Below are 21,861 nucleotides of genomic sequence, written 5' to 3'. Positions count from 1 at the left end.
CTCAAAATTCTGACTTTAATCTCAGAATTCTGGGATTAAAGTCAGAATTCTGAGAAAAAAGTCAGAATCCTGAGAAAAAAAATCAGAATTCTGAGATTAAAGTCAGAATTCTGACTTTTTTCCCATACTAAACTGAAATAAAATTCAAAAATCAGTTAACTTTTTTTATTTTTTTTCAGTGGCCCTAATCCTCTTCCGTATTTTTGTGATGACAATGTTTATTCCTTAGTGAAAGATGATTCATACCTTTGACATACTCAGGATTAAATTAATCTTATCCAATTAGATCACCATAAAGCTGGGAGTGGAAAAATGATAAAGCCGTTTAGCGATTATCAGAATTATATCTCTATACAGCAGCTTTGTGAAGTTTTAAAATGCTAAAACCTTGCTTAAGTTAGCATGGCTGATTTAGCATTTCCGTGATTGACAGCTATCCTAAATGGATTAACACAGCTGGCAACCTAATAGAGGTGAAATATTTATTCTTAAATTATACTTTCATTTCCTGCTTTTATTTTCCTTTCAAATTGAATACAGGCTGTTTGATGCTTTGGTTTTTTGCATTTTTTGTTCTATTGGATAAAATGTTGGTACAATAACTGAGTCATTGCTTTCTGAATCTCTAGTGCTCACAGTGTTTATCAAGATTTTCTCTCATAATAAATGATAACTTCATTACAAAGCATCCAGGAAAATAAATAGGTTTGATTTTATTGAATTTATATGTTAAAATCACTTTATAAGAACCAAGCTGGTTTTCAGGGTTAACATCAAGTTATGTCTTTGAACCAATATCCCTCCGCTGCATTTTAAAGCTTTTTTTCCCCACCGTCTACCAGTTGAAGTCAACACCTGCACTTACTCTATTAGAGTAAAGAAGTCCGTTAACTCTGAGGGGGCTGCTTTGTTCCAGTAGGAAAACAGGGCCTCTAAAGTTGGCAAAAAGAAAACAATGAGAGAAAGGACAATTATCAAACACCAGCCAGGATCAAAATAAAGTTTAATACAGCAGTTTACAAAGTATTACTAAATCTTGACCTTCAGTGTCTTTTATGGGATCTTATCAGATATACCCGAATAACGTAATGTGGAAAATATATGGTTTTTAATTGAACACATGCAAAGGGTCATTGTTGAACGAGAACCAGAACCCTGTTGCTGTTAAATTGCTCCCTTCATGATGCTGCCACCTCTGTACTTTTACTGTAAAGTTTCTTCCTTTTTTTCCTTCAAATGTTATTATGACAGAAATTCTCAGTTTTAGTTCTATGCATTCACAAATTAAAGTCTCTCTCCCTGCAAACCATAATCTGTCTTTCTAAGGGTGGTTTTGATTAACTGCTTCCTCCTTGCTGAATGCATTCCTCCTTGCATTTAGCTATGGATAATGTTTCTTTCTTGTCTTCCTGCAACTTTTTTAGAAGGGCTTTTGCTCTCTTTCTGGGTTTTACCCAAAAGCATGCTTACCTCTGCAGGATAGAAATAATCTCCTTCTTAAACAATATGATTTACAGCCCTCCTCAATGTGTTTGTGCTTGTTGAACAGATTAACGATTAAAAAGATGAACTTGGGGTGCAAAACCCTATTTCTTATGAATTTTTTTTTTATGATTTTTTTCACAAGTAAGGAGTGTGTTTGTGGTTTTAAGTTGCCACTTGCAGTAGAAGCTTAAAAAAAGCTTTGGCATCATCACCTAGGCTTTCTATCTTGCTAAGTAAATGAAAAAAAAAAAAGATCTTAAAAATATTACTTTCATATGGAGCCCCTAAAGGGACATGGAGGGGAAAAAAATAACTTTTGCGATATCCCGCAATACTTTTGCGAGATCCCGCAATAGTTTTGCAAGATCTCACTAAAGTATCGCGGGATCTCGCAAAAGTTTATTTTTTGCGTGATCTCGCAAAAGTTTTGCTGGATCTCGCAAAAGTATTACGGGATGTCGCAAAAGTTTTTTTTTGCGTGATCTCGCAAAGGTTTTACGGGATCTCGCAAAAGTTTTGCGGGATATCGCAAAAGTATTGCAGGATCTCGCAAAAGTATTGCGGGATCTCTCAAAAGTTTATTTTTTACGTGATCTCGCAAAAGTTTTGCGTGATCTCGCATAAGTATTGCGGGATCTCGCAAAAGTTTACTTTTTGCGTGATCTCGCAAAAGTATTGCGGGATATCGCAAAAGTATTGCAGGATCTCGCAAAAGTATTGCGGGATCTCTCAAAAGTTTATTTTTTGCGTGATCTCGCAAAAGTTTTGCGGGATATCGCAAAAGTATTGCGGGATCTCGCAAAAGTTTATTTTTTGCGGGATCTCACAAAAGTGTATTTTTTGCGTGATCTCGCAAAAGTTTTGCGGGATATCGCAAAAGTATTGCAGGATCTCGCAAAAGTATTGCAGGATCTCGCAAAAGTATTGCGGGATCTCTCGAAAGTTTATTTTTTGCGTGATCTCGCAAAAGTTTTGCGTGATCTCGCAAAAGTATTGCGGGATCTCGCAAAAGTTTATTTTTTGCGTGATCTCGCAAAAGTTTTGCGTGATCTCGCAAAAGTTTTGCGTGATCTCGCAAAAGTATTGCGGGATCTCGCAAAAGTTTATTTTTTGCGTGATCTCGCAAAGGTTTTACGGGATCTCGCAAAAGTTTTGCGGGATATCGCAAAAGTATTGCAGGATCTCGCAAAAGTATTGCGGGATCTCTCAAAAGTTTATTTTTTGCGTGATCTCGCAAAAGTTTTGCGTGATCTCGCATAAGTATTGCGGGATCTCGCAAAAGTTTACTTTTTGCGTGATCTCGCAAAAGTATTGCGGGATATCGCAAAAGTATTGCAGGATCTCGCAAAAGTATTGCGGGATCTCTCAAAAGTTTATTTCTGCGTGATCTCGCAAAAGTTTTGCGGGATATCGCAAAAGTATTGCGGGATCTCGCAAAAGTTTATTTTTTGCGGGATCTCACAAAAGTTTATTTTTTGCGTGATCTCGCAAAAGTTTTGCGGGATATCGCAAAAGTATTGCAGGATCTCGCAAAAGTATTGCAGGATCTCGCAAAAGTATTGCGGGATCTCTCGAAAGTTTATTTTTTGCGTGATCTCGCAAAAGTTTTGCGTGATCTCGCAAAAGTATTGCGGGATCTCGCAAAAGTTTATTTTTTGCGTGATCTCGCAAAAGTTTTGCGTGATCTCGCAAAAGTTTTGCGTGATCTCGCAAAAGTATTGCGGGATCTCGCAAAAGTTTATTTTTTGCGTGATCTCGCAAAAGTTTATAGAAATTAAGAACCTCTCCAAGTCATCCTCTATGGTTGTAGCTGACACATGGGCGTATTGTTCTCCCATAGCAGTACACTTTGCACCTCCACTGTTGTGTGTCTGTTTTACTTCCGGTTCGCTGACATGGCAAAAGTTTATTTTTTCCTCCATGTCCCTTTAGGGGCTCCGTACCTTCAATATGATATGAGGTGAAGAAATAGTTTTGGTTATTCTTACTTACATTAAACATGAAGTTTTGGTCTGTTTTTATACAGTATTTGTCAGTATCTGGTTTTAGCTGCATGTTAACAGGCTGAACTGGAGTTTTTTTAGGCTATACATTTTTTTCTTTACTGTATAAAGTTATTTACTCAAGTCGGTTTATTGTATAAAATCCCATTAAATACACTGTTGTTTGTGGTTTTTAAATGCTTAAAAACAAATAAGGCAGTGACTACGGTCCTACCCTCTGACATGCTCTTGAGGATGTGCAGGAAGCACATGAGCAGCTTCCCGATCTCATGTCGGTCCAGTTTGTCACAGCGCAGCACGCCGCTTCCCACCGCTGACACACACTGGCTCTGATACACACGGCAAAGAAAACAAAGGACGGAAAACAAAGGTTGGTATTTGATGAGAAAGATGTAGAGAGAATAATATCTGTAGAGATCACTCAAAAAACAAACAGACGAGAGGATAAAAGAGGCTGCTGCAACATCACCTGAAGCAGCTTGGAGTGGAAAACACACACTGTGCAGATATCTGCCCAAACCACACCAAAGAAGTGCAAAACGCTGCAGATACTTAATTATAAGAGACCATCAAGACTCTGTAGAGCTACAGGCCAGAGCTGATGGTGGAGAGCCAGCAAACGTCAAACTGAGTACTTGTATTGGTATGTTTTCCTCATGACTTCCATCCATTCCTTGGTGTGCAGCTGCTTTCTGATTCTCACTGTCTCTGTCTAGCAGCGGGTCAGACAGAGGCCCACTGAGCAGAGAGAAATCCATAGTGACGCGCTTCGCAGCCCGGTTTGGAGGTGGAGCTCGCTCCTCTGGGTCCAGTGGGAGAGGAGGCACGTTGACAGAGTGCCTCCTGCTAAATTTCTCTCTTTGTTGCAGTAGGGGGGCCACAGAGCGGGTGTGTGACCTCTTTAGGAAGGGGGCGCCAATGTAAAAGATGAAATGAGTCACAACAGGATGTGGGGAGAACTTGGAAACAACTGAATTTAGTGCATCAATGTTTTTACTCCACTTCTATATTCAGTGATGTTAAAAACACAAAAAATTTGGTTTTATGTGACAAACAATCACAAAGTGGTGAAAGATTCTGACAAGGAAAAGAATGATCAATGGTTTTGAAAATCTTTTACAAAGTGGAATTCATATTTAGTCCTCCATAGTCTGACTTTTTTTCAAACCAGCTTTTCCTCTCAGTCTATTAGGGAGTATCTCTACCAGCCAGGCTCACCTAATTTCAGCGTGCGAGGGCCGACCCTCCTTAAATCATACCGGCCCCATCACTTACTCTCCGGCCGAAGCACCTACCTGTGACAGTAAATAACTCAAGGAGCACAAGAAGTAATCCAATGTTAACTACCTAAATGATGCATGCACTATCTATAGCCCTTCCTTGTCATGCACATCCTTGTGACGGTTTGTATGTGGTGTTACTTTTTATTTCTTTAAACTGTAAAATTCTTGCAACAAATTAAATTATAATAAAACTAAAATGCTTTCTTTAAACCAAACTACAACGTTCCTCTTATATTCGCCGAATTTATGTTGTAATATTTTGCAAAAATATGTTGCGGTGCATTATGGGGTTTTGCAACTAACATTTCCAGTCTTACGTGCATTGTTGCCAGGTTGGGATGTTTCCAAATCTTGCAGTTTAGAACGGCCGTCTATGGGTGAAAAATGTTTTAAGTAGAAAAAATTTAGAAAACCATTCATCATTTTTCCTTCCAGCTCACAACTATGCACTACTTTTAGTTGGCCTAAAACATAAAATGGAAGAGATTAAATTGGCATTTGTAGCTTTAGTGTTTGTTTTTCTGGAACAAACGAGAAAAAGTTAATTTTTTTTATTCTTTTTAACATTTTTTTATCAATATTGGAGAATAGTTTACATAGTGAAGCTGCTAAATGAGCTTTTTAGATCCTAAACATGTGATGCAGCTGAAGCCAGACACACCTTCTCCAAGGAGTTGTTTTTGTCGCTGCTCTTTTCAACAAGGCTGTTTGCAGAGTCGGTGGAGACCAGAGAGCCTCTGCAGTCTTCGTGGTGAACCGAGCTCACATTCGGGGTGGAGCTGTGAGGTGAGGCTAACGGAGAACAATATATAACAATGTTTGCAGGCATGTCATATCCAAAGAATTGTAATTTAGTTTGAATAAGGCAGTAAAGAGTCACCTGTGCCAGAGATGACCCCGAACACATCTTTGTGCAGAGCATTTTCTATGCAGCTTCCTGGCTTTTGAGGCGTAACCATGGAGTTTGGAACCAGGGAGTCGTCCCTCATGTTCTGAGACAGAAAAACAGCAACCAAGTGAGTGTTTCACCCAGCTGTTCCTCAACTACGATGTGTAAAACAGAAAAAATAGCTGCAATTTGGATTCCATCCTTTAGGAGCCAAGCTTACATTCTGGTTATTGAGATGAGGAGAGTCCTTGATGTCAAGCCTGGAGACGTTTTCCTGAAGGAGTCCGAAAAGAGGGAGGTAGAGCGTAACCAGCCTGGCTTGGTGGCTCTGATATAAAACACAAAGAATACGGCTCAAAACCCTTTTACAACCAACAGAAAATATAGACTTTTAGAGCAAAAAATAAAAAATGATAGAACTGTAAATTTACAGTAATTTTTACTATTTTTCAAGGCTGAACTTTAAAAAAAGATGAAATTGTCCAGAGAGCTGTTCCGAACGAAATTTCTTTTTGTTTTATACTTGTGTAAACAAAATGAGAAATTAAATCTGTCTACTCTAAAAGTGTCTTTCTTTCTTTCAGCCTCTGATTCTTAACTGGAATGTTTTAACTAATTACATTTCCATTAACTAACAAACTTTTCAATTAAGTGTTCATGATAACAGAACAGACATAGTAGGGGGAATATTTTGGTGCCAAAGGTATGTCAGCAGCCATGTTTCCATTCATCTGAAATTCAAACCTTAAGCGAACTTCAAACAGTTTCAAAAAGAAAAAAAAGGAAATGCAAATTTTTGCTGCATTTCCATTTGGTTTGAATCAAATTAACCATGCAACGCAAAGTACTTCATCGTCCACATTACGTTATGTTCTTTTCATTTTCTGTGTTAGAAAGTGTTTTGTTTATGAGTAAGGGGGTGGGGGGGGGGGGGGTTGTTTGTTGTTTTGGCCTTGGAGACCCTGAGGCTTTAAAGGAATAGTACACCCAAAACATGATTAGCCTTCATTTTCTACTCACCCCCATGCTGAACAACACTCTGGAGTACTTTTTTGATATCTCAAATGCATCTGGAGATCTGGGAGGCTTCTTGCTGTCTGCTGACATTCAAATAATGGAGGTCTATGGCGCCCGAGACAGAAAGGTCCATAAAAGTCCACAAAAAACGTGTCAATATTCCTCCATACTGCTCGTCCAATGTATTCCAAGTGTCCTGAGTGGGTAGCATCCAGAATTTATTCGAAACAAAGTCATTTAGAATGTTTTTAGAGCATAAACAGTAGTGTATAGTATTTCCTGAAAGCGTGCACATGCGCGCTCACGACGCTACGGAAGCCGGCAGACCAAACCAGATGAAAGTGCGCATTCAGCGTCTGCTCCGCCAATAATGCAAGCGTAGAAGAAGAAATGTGCTGTTTACCTGTGCAAAGAAAGAAACAACGAAAGAAAAATGTCTGAGGACTTCAGTGTTAAGGAAGAGCATGAGTTCTTTGCCGAGCTGAATGCGCTGGTTTGGTCTGCCGGCTTCCGTAGCGTCGTGAGCGCGCATGTGCACGCTTTCAGGAAATACTATACACTACTGTTTATGCTCTAAAAACATTCTAAATGACTTCGTTTCGAGTAAATTCTGGATGCTACCCACTCAGGACACTTGGAATACATTGGACGAGCAGTATGGAGGAATATTGACACGTTTTTTGTGGACTTTTATGGACCTTTCTGTCTCGGTCACCATAGACCTCCATTATTTGAATGTCAGCAGACAGCAAGAAGCCTCCCAGATCTCCAGATGCATTTGAGATATCAAAAAAGTACTCCAGAGTGTTGTTCAGCATGGGGGTGAGTAGAAAATGAAGGCTAATCATGTTTTGGGTGTACTATTCCTTTAAGCTTCCCTGTTTTGCTGTTTTTTTTGTCTTTGTGACCCCTGCAAATTGTTAGTTTACTGACTTTTGTGTTACACCCAGTGCCAGAATTGACCCTTTAGTGGTCTTAAGGGTGGGGGTTGTAACATCCAGCACAGAAGTAGAGGCTAAACAGGAAGTAGGGGCTGCAATCTAACACTGACCACAGATCAGTAATGAAGGATAGCTACAGTAAATGTGTTGGGTACTGGGTGGGTAAGTTGTTCTTAGGTTAACATGTTAGCTAGTAATGGAGATGTTGCTTCCAGCCATGTTTAACTTAATGCAGGAACATCTGGGAAGATGGCGAAATCAGAAACAGCTGATCAGTTATGTGATGTAAATATACACTACGACAGAACTGATTTGAAAAGAAGGGTTTCCATCTTCCGTTTTGTGCATCAACCCTTTTTCACAAAAGCCATAAAAAAACCACCTCAAGTGAGCGTAAAAACCTTTTTTGCAAATTTTAGGGAGGTTATCTGAATGTTGCAGTTTGCATCAAGCTTTTCTGATGTGATACTTCAAAATGTCATTCCAAATAGAAAAAAAAAATTAAAACAATCCACTGGACTTGGTTTCCAAGTTTGAAGACGTTTCGCATTCCATCCAGGAAGCTTTTTCAATAAAAAATGTCAGGAATAGCTTTGAGTTCGAAGTTTTATACAGTAGCCCAACAAAACCCTGTTTTTGTTTTGAAAACATGCAAATTGGAACAGAAGAAGGGGTCCACCCCTTTGGAATGGGGGTCCTTTGGCTTATTTTGTTAGACTGCAATGCCCCATACCCATCTAAGTGTCTGAAAGATCGGTCATTAGAGGGGATTACTGGACTGGCTAAAAAGGCGAGGTCCTCCGCTCTCCTGTACATGGGGTGGGGCTGCGATGATAACAGGAAGGGATCAAATCAATTGCTGCGTTGTAAGTTTTTGAAAGCTTGAACCTGAGTCCACCGACTCTGTTTAAGATTGTTTTTCTTTCTTAACATAGATGGCTTCCTTCATGCCCCTCTCAAACCACCTATTTTCTTTATTCAAAATGAATGTTCTGGTGCTCAAGGAATGTCCTTTGTCCATAAGGTTCAGATGTACCGCAGAGTCTTGTCCAGAGGAGGTCGCTCTTCTGTGTTGGGCCATGCATCTGTGGAGAGGTTGCCTGGTTCCCCCAATATAACGATCAGAGCATTCCTCACTGCACTGAAGTGCATAAACCACTCCGCTCATATTTGGTTTGGGTTTTTTTTCCTTAGGATGCACTAGCTTCTGTCTAAGGGTCTTGTTAGGTTTGAAATGTACTGTTATTTTGTGTTTGCAGAAAATCCTCTTGAGTTTTTCAGAGACTGCAGCTTTTCCTGACATTTTGAATTGAAAAAACTTCCTGGATGGGAAGCGAAACATCTTCAAATTTGGAAACCAAGTCCAGTGGATTGTTTTTAATTTCTTTTTTTTCCTTTTGGAATGACTACGACTTGGATGACTGAGAACCTTCACCAGCATACTTCAAAATGCGCTTTTGAAAAAGCTGATAAAAATGCACCTATTGCCCACATGTAAATGTGGGCTAAGTTTTGTTTGTTGTTTTAATAACTTTCAAAGTTAAGAGAGGAACCACTTACTTTAGCAGCGTAACGGTCGTCAAACGTGTGTTTGATCATTAGCCCCTTCAGCACCTGGATGGCGATCTGCCGGATGTCTCTGTGCTCCTGAAGAGCCCCGCCCACCTCCCGCAGCAGTAACCCCACCAAGAAGTGGTTTCTGCAGAAGTCATCGGTCAGAGAGTAGTCCAGCGTGAGATCTGCAGAAAACATATATCAACTAATTTATTTCCTTAGCGACGGGGACGTAAAGCAAGAAAAAGGACGTCTGTAGATGGACTCACCTTGAAATCTCTGTATTCGGCCTTTTCCAAACGGCATTGGTAGGTTTAGAGGCACGTAGTGCTCATGGTTGCAAACCACCCGTAGGAACTCAAACTTGAATTCAAACAGAGTCTGAAAGGAATATAAGATAAACAACTCTTTAGGGCGCCAAGAAAGCTTTAAATCTTAGAGGAAAGTCTTCATAAAACACAACAAAAATGGCACCTTTGGGTCTCCAGGCACAAAGCAGTTCATGTAGTTATTGATCTGCTTGAATACAAAGCCTCTGTCCATGAAGGTGAAGCAGCGCTGGATGTAAAGAGGGCAATAAATCAAAAATATTATCTAAAAAAAAATGTTGAATATAAATATTTCCTGCAGAGGAGTTAGAAGGAGGACCGACCTTGATAAAAACGGCCAGGCTGTGGTTGGCGTTGCGAGCAGCATCGAGATTATCCTTGTATTTCTGCGTAATGTGTGGCATCAACATATTGACCAGGGTTTCCACAGCATGGTAGAAGGAGGCGGAAAAACGCTGGTTCCTAGAGAGCTGGGGACAGGAAACAGGAGTTAAGCTTGTTTGGGAGTAACTCAGGAAGAAGAGGAGAGAAAATGACATACCTTGACCTTACCGCTCTCTAGGAGATAATAAGCCATTGATTTCACCAGAGCCTCAAAGAAATACCATGAGTGCTGTAACAAAAGATTAGAGAATTGCTGTTGGACTTTAACAGATAAAACCAAGTCTGATGTTTTAAGTGAACTGCTTTTCAGTATTTGCTACAGTTAAATTTTGCTTAAAATATTGTAAAAGTTGTTCTTTATAAGACAAAAGAAGAAAAAAAACTCAAGCAAATATGGAGTTGCATCTGTTACATTTCCACTTTTTTCCAACAGTTTTTCCTTCCACTCAACTTTTCCTTACCTTTTTCATCTTACCTGCTGTGGGGCTATAGTAATACCTGTTATTTTGTAGCCAGGCCATAGCATTATATTTCTGGATAAAAATATATGTTTAACTTTATATTTCATTCCGGTTTTGAGTCATTGAAATTTCAAGAAACAGGTGCTTGTATATGCAAGGTCCATGATGTTCTAGTTTGCTGAGATGTAGACCTACGTTTACTCTGCATTGTGACCAGCAGTTTAATATAACAACACAGTTTTCTTAGTAATGAGAGCAGATGTTAGGGCTGGAATTACTAATCGCATTTCGAACTTAACCCCACATTGTAGAGGCACTCAATTATTGGTCTCACTTCCTTTTACAAGACATTCTGTTTCTAACTCCACAGCTTTAGGTGGCAGTTTGCTTCCAGAGAGAAATGAAGAGCTGCAGCTAGAAGACAGATCCATGCATGTAAGCAAGAAGTAGAGGAGAAAAGTACCGCAACAATGGACTGTGGACAAGAGAGCATTTAAGACCATAAAACAATGAAACAATATCTCTGTACTCTGTACTTTACGATCAAATCTATTCTCCTGAAAAGTCTATCGGTATTGATAAGGAAGACTGTTATATTTCTTGTTAGAATAAGATCTCGTCTACAAACACGATTATAGGGGATATTTTGAAGCAAAAAAAAAAGAAATACAATAACTTTTTTGGAGTAAACTGCACAGGAAAAGTAGAAAAGATGTTTTGACAAGCAAAAAAACATTAAAGCTTGAAATTAACAACATATACCCATCAAAGTTTGACTGAAACATTGTGAAAAACTCAGATTGATATTAATATTAACTCTAAAAACACGTTTTTGTTATGGTTTTTCACAGATAACTTGATGAGCAAGCAACAATTTCAGAGCCTCCTTATTCAGAATATAAATTTACCTTTTAAAGAAGTTCTAATTATAACCAGAAAAGAAACCATTGTATGAAGATCGGGTAATCAGGAAGGCTGAGTCCATTTTGGATAATTATACCCATCCTCTACATAACGAATTTCAGTTTCTACCCTCTGGTTTCCGTTTTAATTACCCACCAGTTCGGACCAACAGATACAAACACCCCTTTATTCCCTCTGCTCTTCAGCTGCTAAACTCTACCAGGAAAAGCAGATAGCCATATGTTGCATGCATTCAGGCCTATGCTCTCATTCATCCCCTGCACTGCACATATTTATTTATTTACTTTTTATTATGTTTTACATTTCTGTCTCTTTTATCCACCTTACTTTTATCTATTTAAATATTTATGTCTTTCTTCTTTTATTTTTTATGTGTGATTTGTGAAATGTGAACATGTGTGTGAAAAGTGTACTACTACTGCACAAAAATTGCCCATAAAAGCTACTGAACTGAACTGAAAGCTACTATTAAATATAAAAAAGTCTAAGTCATCAACATAAAGTGATATTTTATCTCCTATGTGACCGTTCCAGATGCCCTGAATGTTCGAAAAGCAACAGAGAAATGCTGCTGAAGCTAGATCAAATGACAGCATCCATTGTCTACGGCAGCTGTGTGTGTTGGGTCATGGGGGTATGGATAATGCAGCTGTCTGCAAGCTGTAGGGTTCACCCTAGATCAATCGCCAGTTAGTCAAATGACAACATAAACACTATATACAGACAAATATAAAACCTTATATATCCAGTATGTTGTTTTTATTGCATGGAAATGACTAATATGATGGCAGTATATGGGGGGTTTAGGAAAACTACAAACATCTACACAGTTTGTGGTAGAGCAGGCGTGTGTAAAGCAGAATATAAAAACATGTTTGGGTTACCTTTAACAGCTTGTTGCTTGTTAAGAAATCTGTGGAAGGCTTGAGGATGGCCGTCATGGCTTTAGCCAGCTCCTCATGAACTGTTCTTAAGCAGATGGAGGAATACGGCTCTGGCTTAAACACAAACTGAGAGGAGAAACAGGAGTGAGGACTTCTTATTTGTTACGTGAACACACTTAACATCATTATCAGTGAAAAAGCTTCACCTTGATGAAGGATCTCAGGTAATGTTCCAGTCCTTCCTCATGGCACTGTGCCACTACATGAACCATAACCCTAAAAAAAACATGAATAGGGGGAAAAGTGAGAAAGGAAAGAGTGCCTCATATTTCCATCAATTGTGATAAAAAATGTTAGCATGTGATGAATTTATACGAAAATGGCAAATGCAGCTTTTTCCCAGTGCATGAGCGTATGGTCCTTGCCTGGTAACGTTGACGGCCACGTCCTCGTGTGTCGCCCTGGTGAGCACGGAGAAGAGCTGGTTGAGGATGGTGGGCAGAAAGTTGACCATCACATGACCTTCCATTGCATGAAGGCTCTAAAATGGAGAAAATTGAAAAATAGAAGTCATCTCTCCAAACCTTGTCTATATGTATATTTGCCTTCAGGCAAAAGAGCCAATGCATCTCATAGTAGCTCATATTACCTTCAGGTATTTAATCAGCTCCCCCTCTGAGGCTTGCTCTGACATGTCCATGCTTTGACAGTGTTGGAAGAAGTTGTGCAGATGCTGATCCTGGTGAAAACATGGTAATATATTATTTAGTAGGATTTACCTTATCTAGTCAACCCTGCAGTGACTTAGCAGATAAACACAATTAGATTAAAGATGAGGCCAGAGTGTTTACCTGGGTGTAAACTGTAGAAACAAGATGGGTAGAGACTGAGAACAGCGGTTTGCCTCCATCTACCCATTTAATCTCAGAGCCAGACTGCTGCAGGGATAAATAGATATAAATCACTTTGCTGCACACTGATCAATGATAAATCTACTCCTTAGATTGGAAGCAAGGGAGAGCAGAGTACTCACATGGAGATGTGCCCAAAACAAAAAAAATCATTCACTATTAACATATATTTATCCTAAATATTATCTGCTCATAGTATACTCCATACGCGCTGCTGACACTTAGCGAAAGCTTAGTTAACATAACTGCTGACAAGAATTATTTAGTTATGTTTTTATAGTTTCTCATCTATGCCAGTGTTTTTTTTGGTTTAACAAATAAAGCCTTAGAAGTAAAAATATTTTTAAACATTTAGTGAAGCAAAAACTCCATTTTTCTTCACAGATAAACACTTTTTACTGCAGCCTAACCCTAAAAAAACACTTTCTAATATCATTGAGGTGTTTTATTTGGACATTTACCATCTCCCACCAGCAGGTGGTGCCAATAATTCAGTCTTTTGGCTTAAAATACTGCTAGTTAGGCTGTTAAACAGCATAAACCTTGGAAAAAAATGAAACCTTTAAACAAGTTTTGTGTTTAGATTATTAATTTAGCTAAGGGATACCAGATACTGTTTGTCAAACTACAAAATAAAAGCTCACAAAAACAAAATAGATTAAACATTAAACCAAACATTGATCATTTTTGGAATCTCAACAAAAACAACACATTGTGAGAATAAAGTTTTTAGTTAGCTTTTTAAAAAAGGTAAACTTTTCATGATGAGTGAGATAAATGAAATTATTATTATTATAAAAAGATTGCTAGATTGCTAGCCTATTCAGGTTTAAATTTGATTGGCTATGTCTTTAAAATAAGGTTACTAATCTATAAATTGGCGAGATAATAAACAAAAGCTAAATTCAACAATAAATATAACTAAAAATGTTTAAGTCTCTTTACTGGTATAATTTTGAGCCACAAAGTATTATATTAGTAGAAGCATTAACGTCTTTGTAATGTAGCTAACATTACTGTAAAAAAATTAAATGTTAAATGTATGGACGCAAGTTAAAGAACATCCTTCTAATTTTCTTTTTTAATAGATTAAAAAAAACCAACCAGTTAGTTTTATTTCATTTTTGTTAGAAAATCGCATTCATCCTGCCTTCATAAATAAAAAAATAAATAAAATAAAAAACTGTTACGAAAATATTGTAAAACCTGTTAAAGTTTTTGAACATTTTAGAAAAACAGAGTAAGAATAAGAAATTTCATAAAGTGTTAATATTTTATTTAATGCTTGGCTAAAAAACTTTTGAAAAAGTTTTGAAAGCCTGTGTTTCATAAATAGTTGGGTCCATTAAAACAAATTAACTTTCTGCTTCCTTAACAATTACATAGTTATTTGAAACTTTTCAATTAGTGAAACACTTTACTTATCTTACTTATTATCTTCATTTATTCTATTCATTTATTTAATCTTATTAGAAAATAAATGACATTCAAACAAAAATATACTGTACAAAACACATTTTCTTCCTTACTTCCAATAAAGAAGAAATATAATAAAATAAAATAAAAATGCTAAAGCTGTAGACGCCTATGAAGGACATGCTGGTGTATTATTTACTTAAAGCAGCTGATCTACCTTCACCAATGAAACATAAGGCAGATACACAGCTGCAGCAGATGGGGGGTTTAACTAAAAGACACTTTAGCTGAGATTAGAAAATGGCTTTAATCAAATTAATAACAAAGCAGACCTACATCAAAGACTTCAGAGGATGCCTTGTAAAAAAGCCTCCAGGACCTGCATAATGTCCCAATCCAATCTCAGCTAACAAGATTTTAACCTTGAAATGAATGTAACACAAAGAGGGTCCGCCTAATTGCATTTTTGATATTTAAGGCCTGAATGCAAATTAATTTGTCGAGATTTCTTTGCATCTGAAGAATCAAACACTGACATAATCTTTCCTTCTAATAACATCTCACTACTTTTACCTTGTTGACTCCATCATGGGAGCTAAGATACCCAGGAGAGAGATTTGCAGCCACAGGTAGCTGCTGTTCATTCATGATGACTCTCCCACCGTCCCTCAGGAGTGCCAACCAAGCTGAACCCACTGAAGACAAATAGAACAAAGATGCACGTCCAGTAGTACCACTTATGAAGTAATAGGGTGAACCAGCCTGATATTATGCATTAGACACCAATGATTTGGCATTTAATCCTCTCCAGGCAGATGTTGCAGATTTGCAACAGCTAAATGCTACTTAGCTAATTACTCCACATCCATATTTTAAGAGCTTTTGTTACTCAGAAGTACAACAGAAGGACTTAGTTGTGCATTTGCAACAAACAGTTTCTCTCCAGCTCACCAGATAGCACTGCTGACTCACTTTCAACATGGCTGAGTCCTTGGTGTCACTGAAATAGATTTTCTAAGCACCAATTTTATGTAAGTATCACTACCAATTTCCATTATTTTGAAATCAATACTACATAAGATGAATCATAAATGTGTATAGATATGAAACATGCCAATTAGTAGATTTTATCTCCTCTGGGTTTTTCACCAGAGCCATCTCGATTTCAATGTTGTGGATTCACAACGTGCGCCCAAACAGGTACTGTACCAATGGATGCTACATGCTTTATCTTCTAGTTTGCCTATATTTTGAGCAACAGTTTAACAGAAACGGCCTTCTCAAGAGGTTTTGAGAAGTTTGAGGAAAAAGTTGTCTCTAATTTTTTGAGAGAAATATTTTTTTTTTCGAATTTTGTTTTGTTAATTTTTTGTTTGTGACATTCAAATAAAGTTAACGTTCATATCAGATTCAGTCTTCAGTGTTAAATTACCACTCTGGGCCACTGTTGCAGATCTGCAACATCAGAGAATTCATTGCATGTGAAGGTCTCTCTCTCTCAAAAAAAGTCTGAATTGTATATTACTACCCAATATGATCATTTTCTCCTTTTCGTGCAACTTAATTTGAGCCTGAGAGGGTTATCACATATGTTAGCTGCCCAGGGATATTTGACGGCCTACCAGGAGTCTCTACTACATCCTTCTTCTTGCTGTTGTTGTCACAGCTGACATGATAAAAGCTGAAGAGAAGGTGGTGTTTCTCATGCAGCTGAGTCGGCAGCTCTATCTTTATCTGTGGGCGGAAACACAGTGGTTAATATTAGGAATGGCTTAAGAAAAAGTAAAGTGGGTTCTAGTTAATCAGTCCATGCTTTGATTGAGAACAACACAAGCAGAAATACCTCGTCGTAGAACTCGGGGTTCTGCTGGTGGTGAAGAACAGCTGCATACGCCTGTTTGGTGAACAGAGGCCCTCCAGGGCGGCCATAGATGCACTGCAGAGAATCAGAGAGAAGATGGCGGTAAAGGCAGAAGATGAATGAGGGAAACCATTAATCACCTTCCAGCTGCCTCCTTTTCAGCTTTTCTTCCATCTCCTCCAAACACAACAAAGGACATTTTCATCTGCAAACATTGTAATCCACGGGGGATTCTCCTGTCGCATCACCTTCTACTCCTGCATAGACTCTAATTAGCCTCTCTCTTCTCGCCAAAGACATGCATCCCCACATCATGATGGTGCCAACACCATGTTTCACTAACTGGATGCTGTCTTCAGACTGCTGGTTCCTGGTCATCCAGTTTAATTTGGTAAATTTTTTCTAGGTAAACAACTTCTGTTTACCTAATTCAAATGCCAGGAGAATCAGTTGGTCTTTTTTTCAGTTAGGAACACTCATACAGCTACAAGGAAAAGTGAAAACTGTTTTATGTAACCGTACCTTCAGTGGCTGAGCTTCATCTTCATCTGAATCCTTGAACTCAACACAAACAGCAATGTTCCTCGCCTGGTAAAGGAGATAAAAACACAAATACATCCATTCTAATCAGAGGGTGAATATAGAAAATATAATTTTGTGAATATAAATACAAAAGATGACAGACAGAAGACTTTTGTAGTTAGATTTTTAACAATGACCTACCCTATTTAAAACAAAAACCTCTCTAATTAATCAAAAGCTGCTGCTTAGCATGAGGACGACTCTCTCCAGCTCTGCAGTTCGCCCAAATGGGCTGGAGTCTGATGCCAGTGGTCTCACACGCTAGGCAGGAGCACAAAGTGATGATTATGTGGAATGCCTGCCAAATAGCATAACTGCTTTCCAAACAGGAAAGCTTATATGCTTTAGAGCTATGGTTAATGTTGCATAGCTCTCATTATGCAGGACAACAGAAATGCATACAAAATAGTTGTATTTTTTTGGAGTTTATTGTGGGAAAACAAACAAAAAATAGAGCTTAATTTGCAACAGATTTTTATTTTGATTAAGAACTGGACTTTGACTAGGCCGTTCTATCACATTGCTGTGATTTGAGTTAAACAATACCAGTGCTGCTCTATTGATGCTACTCTTAGCTGCTTTACATTTGGTTGTTGAATACTTTATCTAATGAAATAAGAGTGAAAAGCGCCAAATACCATCTTATTTTCATTTTTTTACGTTTTCCTTTGGGAGAATTAGTAAAAATATGGATTTTTTTCTTCTTCTTATATAATAATTATTCACTATGTTGTTTTGTCTTTAACAAAATAAATATAAATGATTCCTGGTTGTGGTAGCATTTCCCTAATGACAATCGCATATAATACATTTAGACTTAGATTTATTTTGTGATTTTATATACACAAGTGTAAACAAAAAGAAATTTCGTTAAGAACAGCTCTATGGACAATTTAATTTTTTTTTAAAGTGCAGCCTTGAAAACAGTTTAAAAAAATACATAAAAGCAGTAATATAAACATATTTCTATACCTACCTTTGCAAAGGACTTTTGCCCATCATACTTGAGGTGTTTCGGGTAGACATAGAGGTGGTTTTTATATATAGTGAACGGTTGGGCACACTTAGCAATACAGGGCACAAACTCCTCCACCTCGAGAAGAGCGCTTCCTGGACCATTCTGCTCAAAGTTTCTCACTGGGATGTACGAGGAAGTGACACAGTCTGTAAGCAGCGAGGAAGACCCCTTAGAGAGTTACAGATCAAAGTCAAGTTTAAAAAAGATGTAATAAAGAGGTTTTGAAAACATAAGGAGGGTTTACTGGGTACATCCGGTGCAACGTTATCAATAGTAACATCTAAGTTCCCCAAGAGCACAGGAAGTTTTGCCATTTTTTCTGGCCTGTAGGGAAAACATAGGGAGAAAAAGGCCTTTTACAAACGTATCAAAGAAAGTTTGATGAACAGGGGAAAAAAAAATAAAAAAATCAACTCGAAACAACATACTTTCTAAAGTCGGTGAGGAGTTTGAACATGTCTTCGTCTGACAGCTTGCTGCTGTCTTGCCTGTAGAGGGCTGAGAAACGAGCGTTTTTCTCCAGAGTTCCAGATGCATCCTTGAACACAGGCCTGCAGAGACGAAAATCTAACATTTAACAGGTAAAATGACCTTTGACCTTTTTTAATTGTAAATCTCTTTAAATTGTTGGCTTTATTAGCTTAGCTGCAGCTTTGACGTAGTAAAAATGTTTTCTGCTGAAAGGAAGCCATCTTCTTTTCATAGGAAACCACAATCGATGAAATGCTTTACTATATTTGATTAAATGAATGTAAACAATAAGGCAGCTTCTAGAATTTGCAGAACTGAACTCTACTTTCCGGCACTCAGAGAATCTGAAATGTTTACTTCATGGGTGGATTCTCAGGAAGTCTGTGAACTTCTCCAGTATCCTTTCTAACGCAAATAATAATCATCAACATAATCCCATTTTGAGTAAAAAAAGATTATATAAAGAAACTCATGAGAAAATTGATAACTTTAAGTGTGCTTCATGGGCTTGTCACTTTAGAGTGGAGCTCCCATTTCATCCAACTCTGTCATTAAACTTGTAGATGGTAATCATGTATGTCTTGATAGAAGTGGGGTATTAGGCGTGGTCTTTCTCTTAAATCTTTAATAAACTGATTTTATGTTAGATTTTTGAAAAGAAATAATATTTTTAAGGATCAGACTGATCTATGTTAGGGATCGGGTTACGGCTAAGTGTCGGTGCAGCCTCTGACATCAGATCCTGAACCGTGCCGCGACCTTTAAAACCACCAGATCCCCCTTTTTCTTCCTCTTCCATCGGTGACCACCGGTCCAGAGGGAGAGACCTAATGATCCAGCTGGAAAAGAAATTCCACGTAGTGCAATCTCTAGAGCTGTGGTCCGTTTTGCTGACAAGAAGAGAACTCCATGCCTGTTCGAGGAAGCTGTGAGCTGAAAACCCAGCATCATCATTGCTGGTAGCGCCCGTTTGTACAGCGGATAAGGAGTTTTTAAATATCCGCCTGTCAATCATCTGAAATAGCACCCGGTTTCCTCCCGACCCAACGTTCTGTGTCCAGTGTGCCTTCTGCACGCTGAGCGATCCTGACCCCCAGCAACCAGTTAATAATCTTCCTATCAGAGGTGGAAAAAGTACTAAAATATAATACTCAAGTAAAAGTACCAATACTTGGATGAAATATTACTCAAGTACCGGTACAAGTAAAATTACCTATCAGAAAAATTACTCAAGTAAAAGTAATAAGCAGCTAATTTAAAATGTATTTTAAGTAAAAGTTACTTAGTTACAATAAAAAAAAAAAAAAAAAACTGTTGAACGGGGCAGGGGATCTCTCCCATATAGTGAAAATAGGACAAGGAGTCATAAATCCAAAACTATTTAGTTTTTAATTAAAGAAAAATCTTTGTTTGAAGTACCAATGCACTAAATACTTACCAAAACATGCTCCTGCAGATTAGATGTGGAGTTATTAAATGCTGCCAGTTTAGTCACCTTTGGTAGACACATCTGGCATTGCATGATGATACTGTTGGCCCTCTTGAATTTAAATGAAAAGCAGTCTTTCAAATGTGGCCAAGGATTTTCGTCGTTCTGGGCAGCAGAATTCGATGTTTCAGCTAGCATTTGTAGTGAAACATTCTTGAACATTCTTGTCGCTCTCCTCATCCACCTCCATCTCGTTCCCTATCTCCTACAGAAAGACTTGGCGCCTGGTAGCCTAGATCTACATGCTGATCACGTCACTCACTGTAGTGCTTCCGGGCCCAATTTTTTATCTTTCTTTCGGTTTTCCAAAGTTTTTTTTTTTTTTTACTCAGTAACGGATGGGATTTGTAATGTAACGAAACACAATACTTCACTCAAAACGTAATCAAGTCAAATTCAAATGACCGATTTTAAAAACTACTTGAAAAATAAAAAAATACACAAAAAACCTACTCAATACAGTAACTTGAGTAACTGTATTTCGTTACTTTCCACCTCTGCTTCCTATTACTAAAGAAGGTAGCTTGCCTGGAATAGAGGCAGAAATATCATTTAGATGCTGATTTGTTTATTAAGAAGGAGCTCCTCAACTATTTTAGCTGATTCTTTTATAACAACCATTCAAGTTGTGTGTCTTTAATGTTACACCCAGTGTAAAGTGGTGTCTTTGCCATCTTTTTGTGTGTTTCCCTCTTATTCCATCTCGTCTGTTCCCGTGTCATCTAGTTTGTTCTTAAAGCCCAACTTCGCTTGGATTGGAACGACCACCACAAAGGTAAGACGTGAATAACACCTGGAAATCGTGCAAAATGTCAGTTTTAATCATTTACTTAACGATCATTACTTGGTTTTACCCTTGATTTGAAAGACATATTAATCAAATATAACTTCTGGTTCTACTTATTAATATATTCATAATCTGCTGGTAAAATTGTACAACGTAATGTGTGGTTCATGCTTTGCCCCAAGGCGGTTTCATTGATTATTCTTTCCACTTATTTCAATTTTTAAAACAAGAGGGATTGAAGGAGGAATGGACATTGCAATCTGTAATTGCAGTGGTTGTTTAAGCGCCTTGCATAGCTGCTTGGTTTGACAACAAAAACAGTAATTAGGTGAACAAAGTTACTCCTTCTCCTGTCATCTATTCACTGCATTATGATCTGCATTTCTCATGTGCTCAAACAGACATGAAAAGATCCCAATAGATTGTGTAAAAGTATGAAATAAACTCAGAGTTGAATTAAAGCAGTGTCCAAGCATGAGACTGTTTAGGAAAAGACTCAAACTGGTTTTCTTAGAAAGATTTGAAATGGAAGAAAGGTGGTGAACATCAATGGGTAAACTTAGTCACTGTTGATGGCTGTATACATCATTTTGAAATTGCTGTGATCATGTGGACTATGGGTAATAATGGTATGGCTGAAGATGGGTGTAGACACATGGGAATGTATATAGGTCAATTATTGTGCATGACGCGTTCAATGAACGGCGTTCTCTGAATACGTTTAAATTTTTAGTGAACGGACCGATTTTGAAGAAATGAACGTGAACGAGATCAACGTTCACTCTGAGAATAATGAGCGAGACACACAGCTCACGTTGGCGTTCAATCAATGACAACGCTTTTCATTGGATAATATCGGGTTTTACTGCACTTATTACGGCAAACAGCCCTACAGAGCAGCATGTCTACTGCTAGTACTCGTCTGCTCCGTTCAGACTCATCTGCGGGTATTTCTAAAAGTTTTATGAACTAACAAAGGAAGACTGACAGAAAAAAAACGTACGTTTTAGTGCAAACTGTGCCCACTGAGACTTAACAAACAAGTCCGTACTTCAGCCATGTCCACTTGAAATTTAAAGCGACACAACGAGTTCAAGCATCTGAGTTATTTTGGGAAATATCTGCTAGTGAATGAGGAACGTAATAAATCATTTTTGATCCAGATCTTTTCA

General features: G+C 38.0%; 1 protein-coding gene across 9 annotated transcripts in view; it reads right to left on the bottom strand.

The window, feature by feature from the left end:
* Window positions 1-21,861, bottom strand: part of LOC119794429 (dedicator of cytokinesis protein 9-like) — an 83,848-nt gene that overhangs the window by 20,608 nt on the left and 41,379 nt on the right. For 8 of the 9 annotated variants that reach the window (XM_038301988.1, XM_038301991.1, XM_038301989.1 and 5 more), the window contains exons 14-35: window positions 18,371-18,493; window positions 18,187-18,266; window positions 17,901-18,088; window positions 16,865-16,930; window positions 16,325-16,417; window positions 16,104-16,215; window positions 15,055-15,176; window positions 13,006-13,092; window positions 12,804-12,893; window positions 12,580-12,695; window positions 12,361-12,430; window positions 12,155-12,280; window positions 10,043-10,114; window positions 9,825-9,971; window positions 9,647-9,730; window positions 9,442-9,553; window positions 9,179-9,357; window positions 5,881-5,988; window positions 5,652-5,763; window positions 5,433-5,563; window positions 3,703-3,817; window positions 866-932 (exon numbers count right to left, since the gene is read on the bottom strand). In XM_038301988.1, coding sequence (XP_038157916.1) covers window positions 866-932; window positions 3,703-3,817; window positions 5,433-5,563; window positions 5,652-5,763; window positions 5,881-5,988; window positions 9,179-9,357; window positions 9,442-9,553; window positions 9,647-9,730; window positions 9,825-9,971; window positions 10,043-10,114; window positions 12,155-12,280; window positions 12,361-12,430; window positions 12,580-12,695; window positions 12,804-12,893; window positions 13,006-13,092; window positions 15,055-15,176; window positions 16,104-16,215; window positions 16,325-16,417; window positions 16,865-16,930; window positions 17,901-18,088; window positions 18,187-18,266; window positions 18,371-18,493 — 2,400 coding nt within the window. The remainder of the gene's footprint in view (window positions 1-865; window positions 933-3,702; window positions 3,818-5,432; window positions 5,564-5,651; window positions 5,764-5,880; window positions 5,989-9,178; window positions 9,358-9,441; window positions 9,554-9,646; window positions 9,731-9,824; window positions 9,972-10,042; window positions 10,115-12,154; window positions 12,281-12,360; window positions 12,431-12,579; window positions 12,696-12,803; window positions 12,894-13,005; window positions 13,093-15,054; window positions 15,177-16,103; window positions 16,216-16,324; window positions 16,418-16,864; window positions 16,931-17,900; window positions 18,089-18,186; window positions 18,267-18,370; window positions 18,494-21,861) is intronic. The other variant, XM_038301985.1, reaches the window with a different exon arrangement.

The sequence above is a fragment of the Cyprinodon tularosa genome, unplaced genomic scaffold, assembly GCF_016077235.1.
Source record: "Cyprinodon tularosa strain WSP-4 unplaced genomic scaffold, ASM1607723v1 ctg48, whole genome shotgun sequence".
NCBI lineage: Eukaryota > Metazoa > Chordata > Actinopteri > Cyprinodontiformes > Cyprinodontidae > Cyprinodon > Cyprinodon tularosa.
This window is presented reverse-complemented; position numbering and strand designations above follow the sequence as displayed.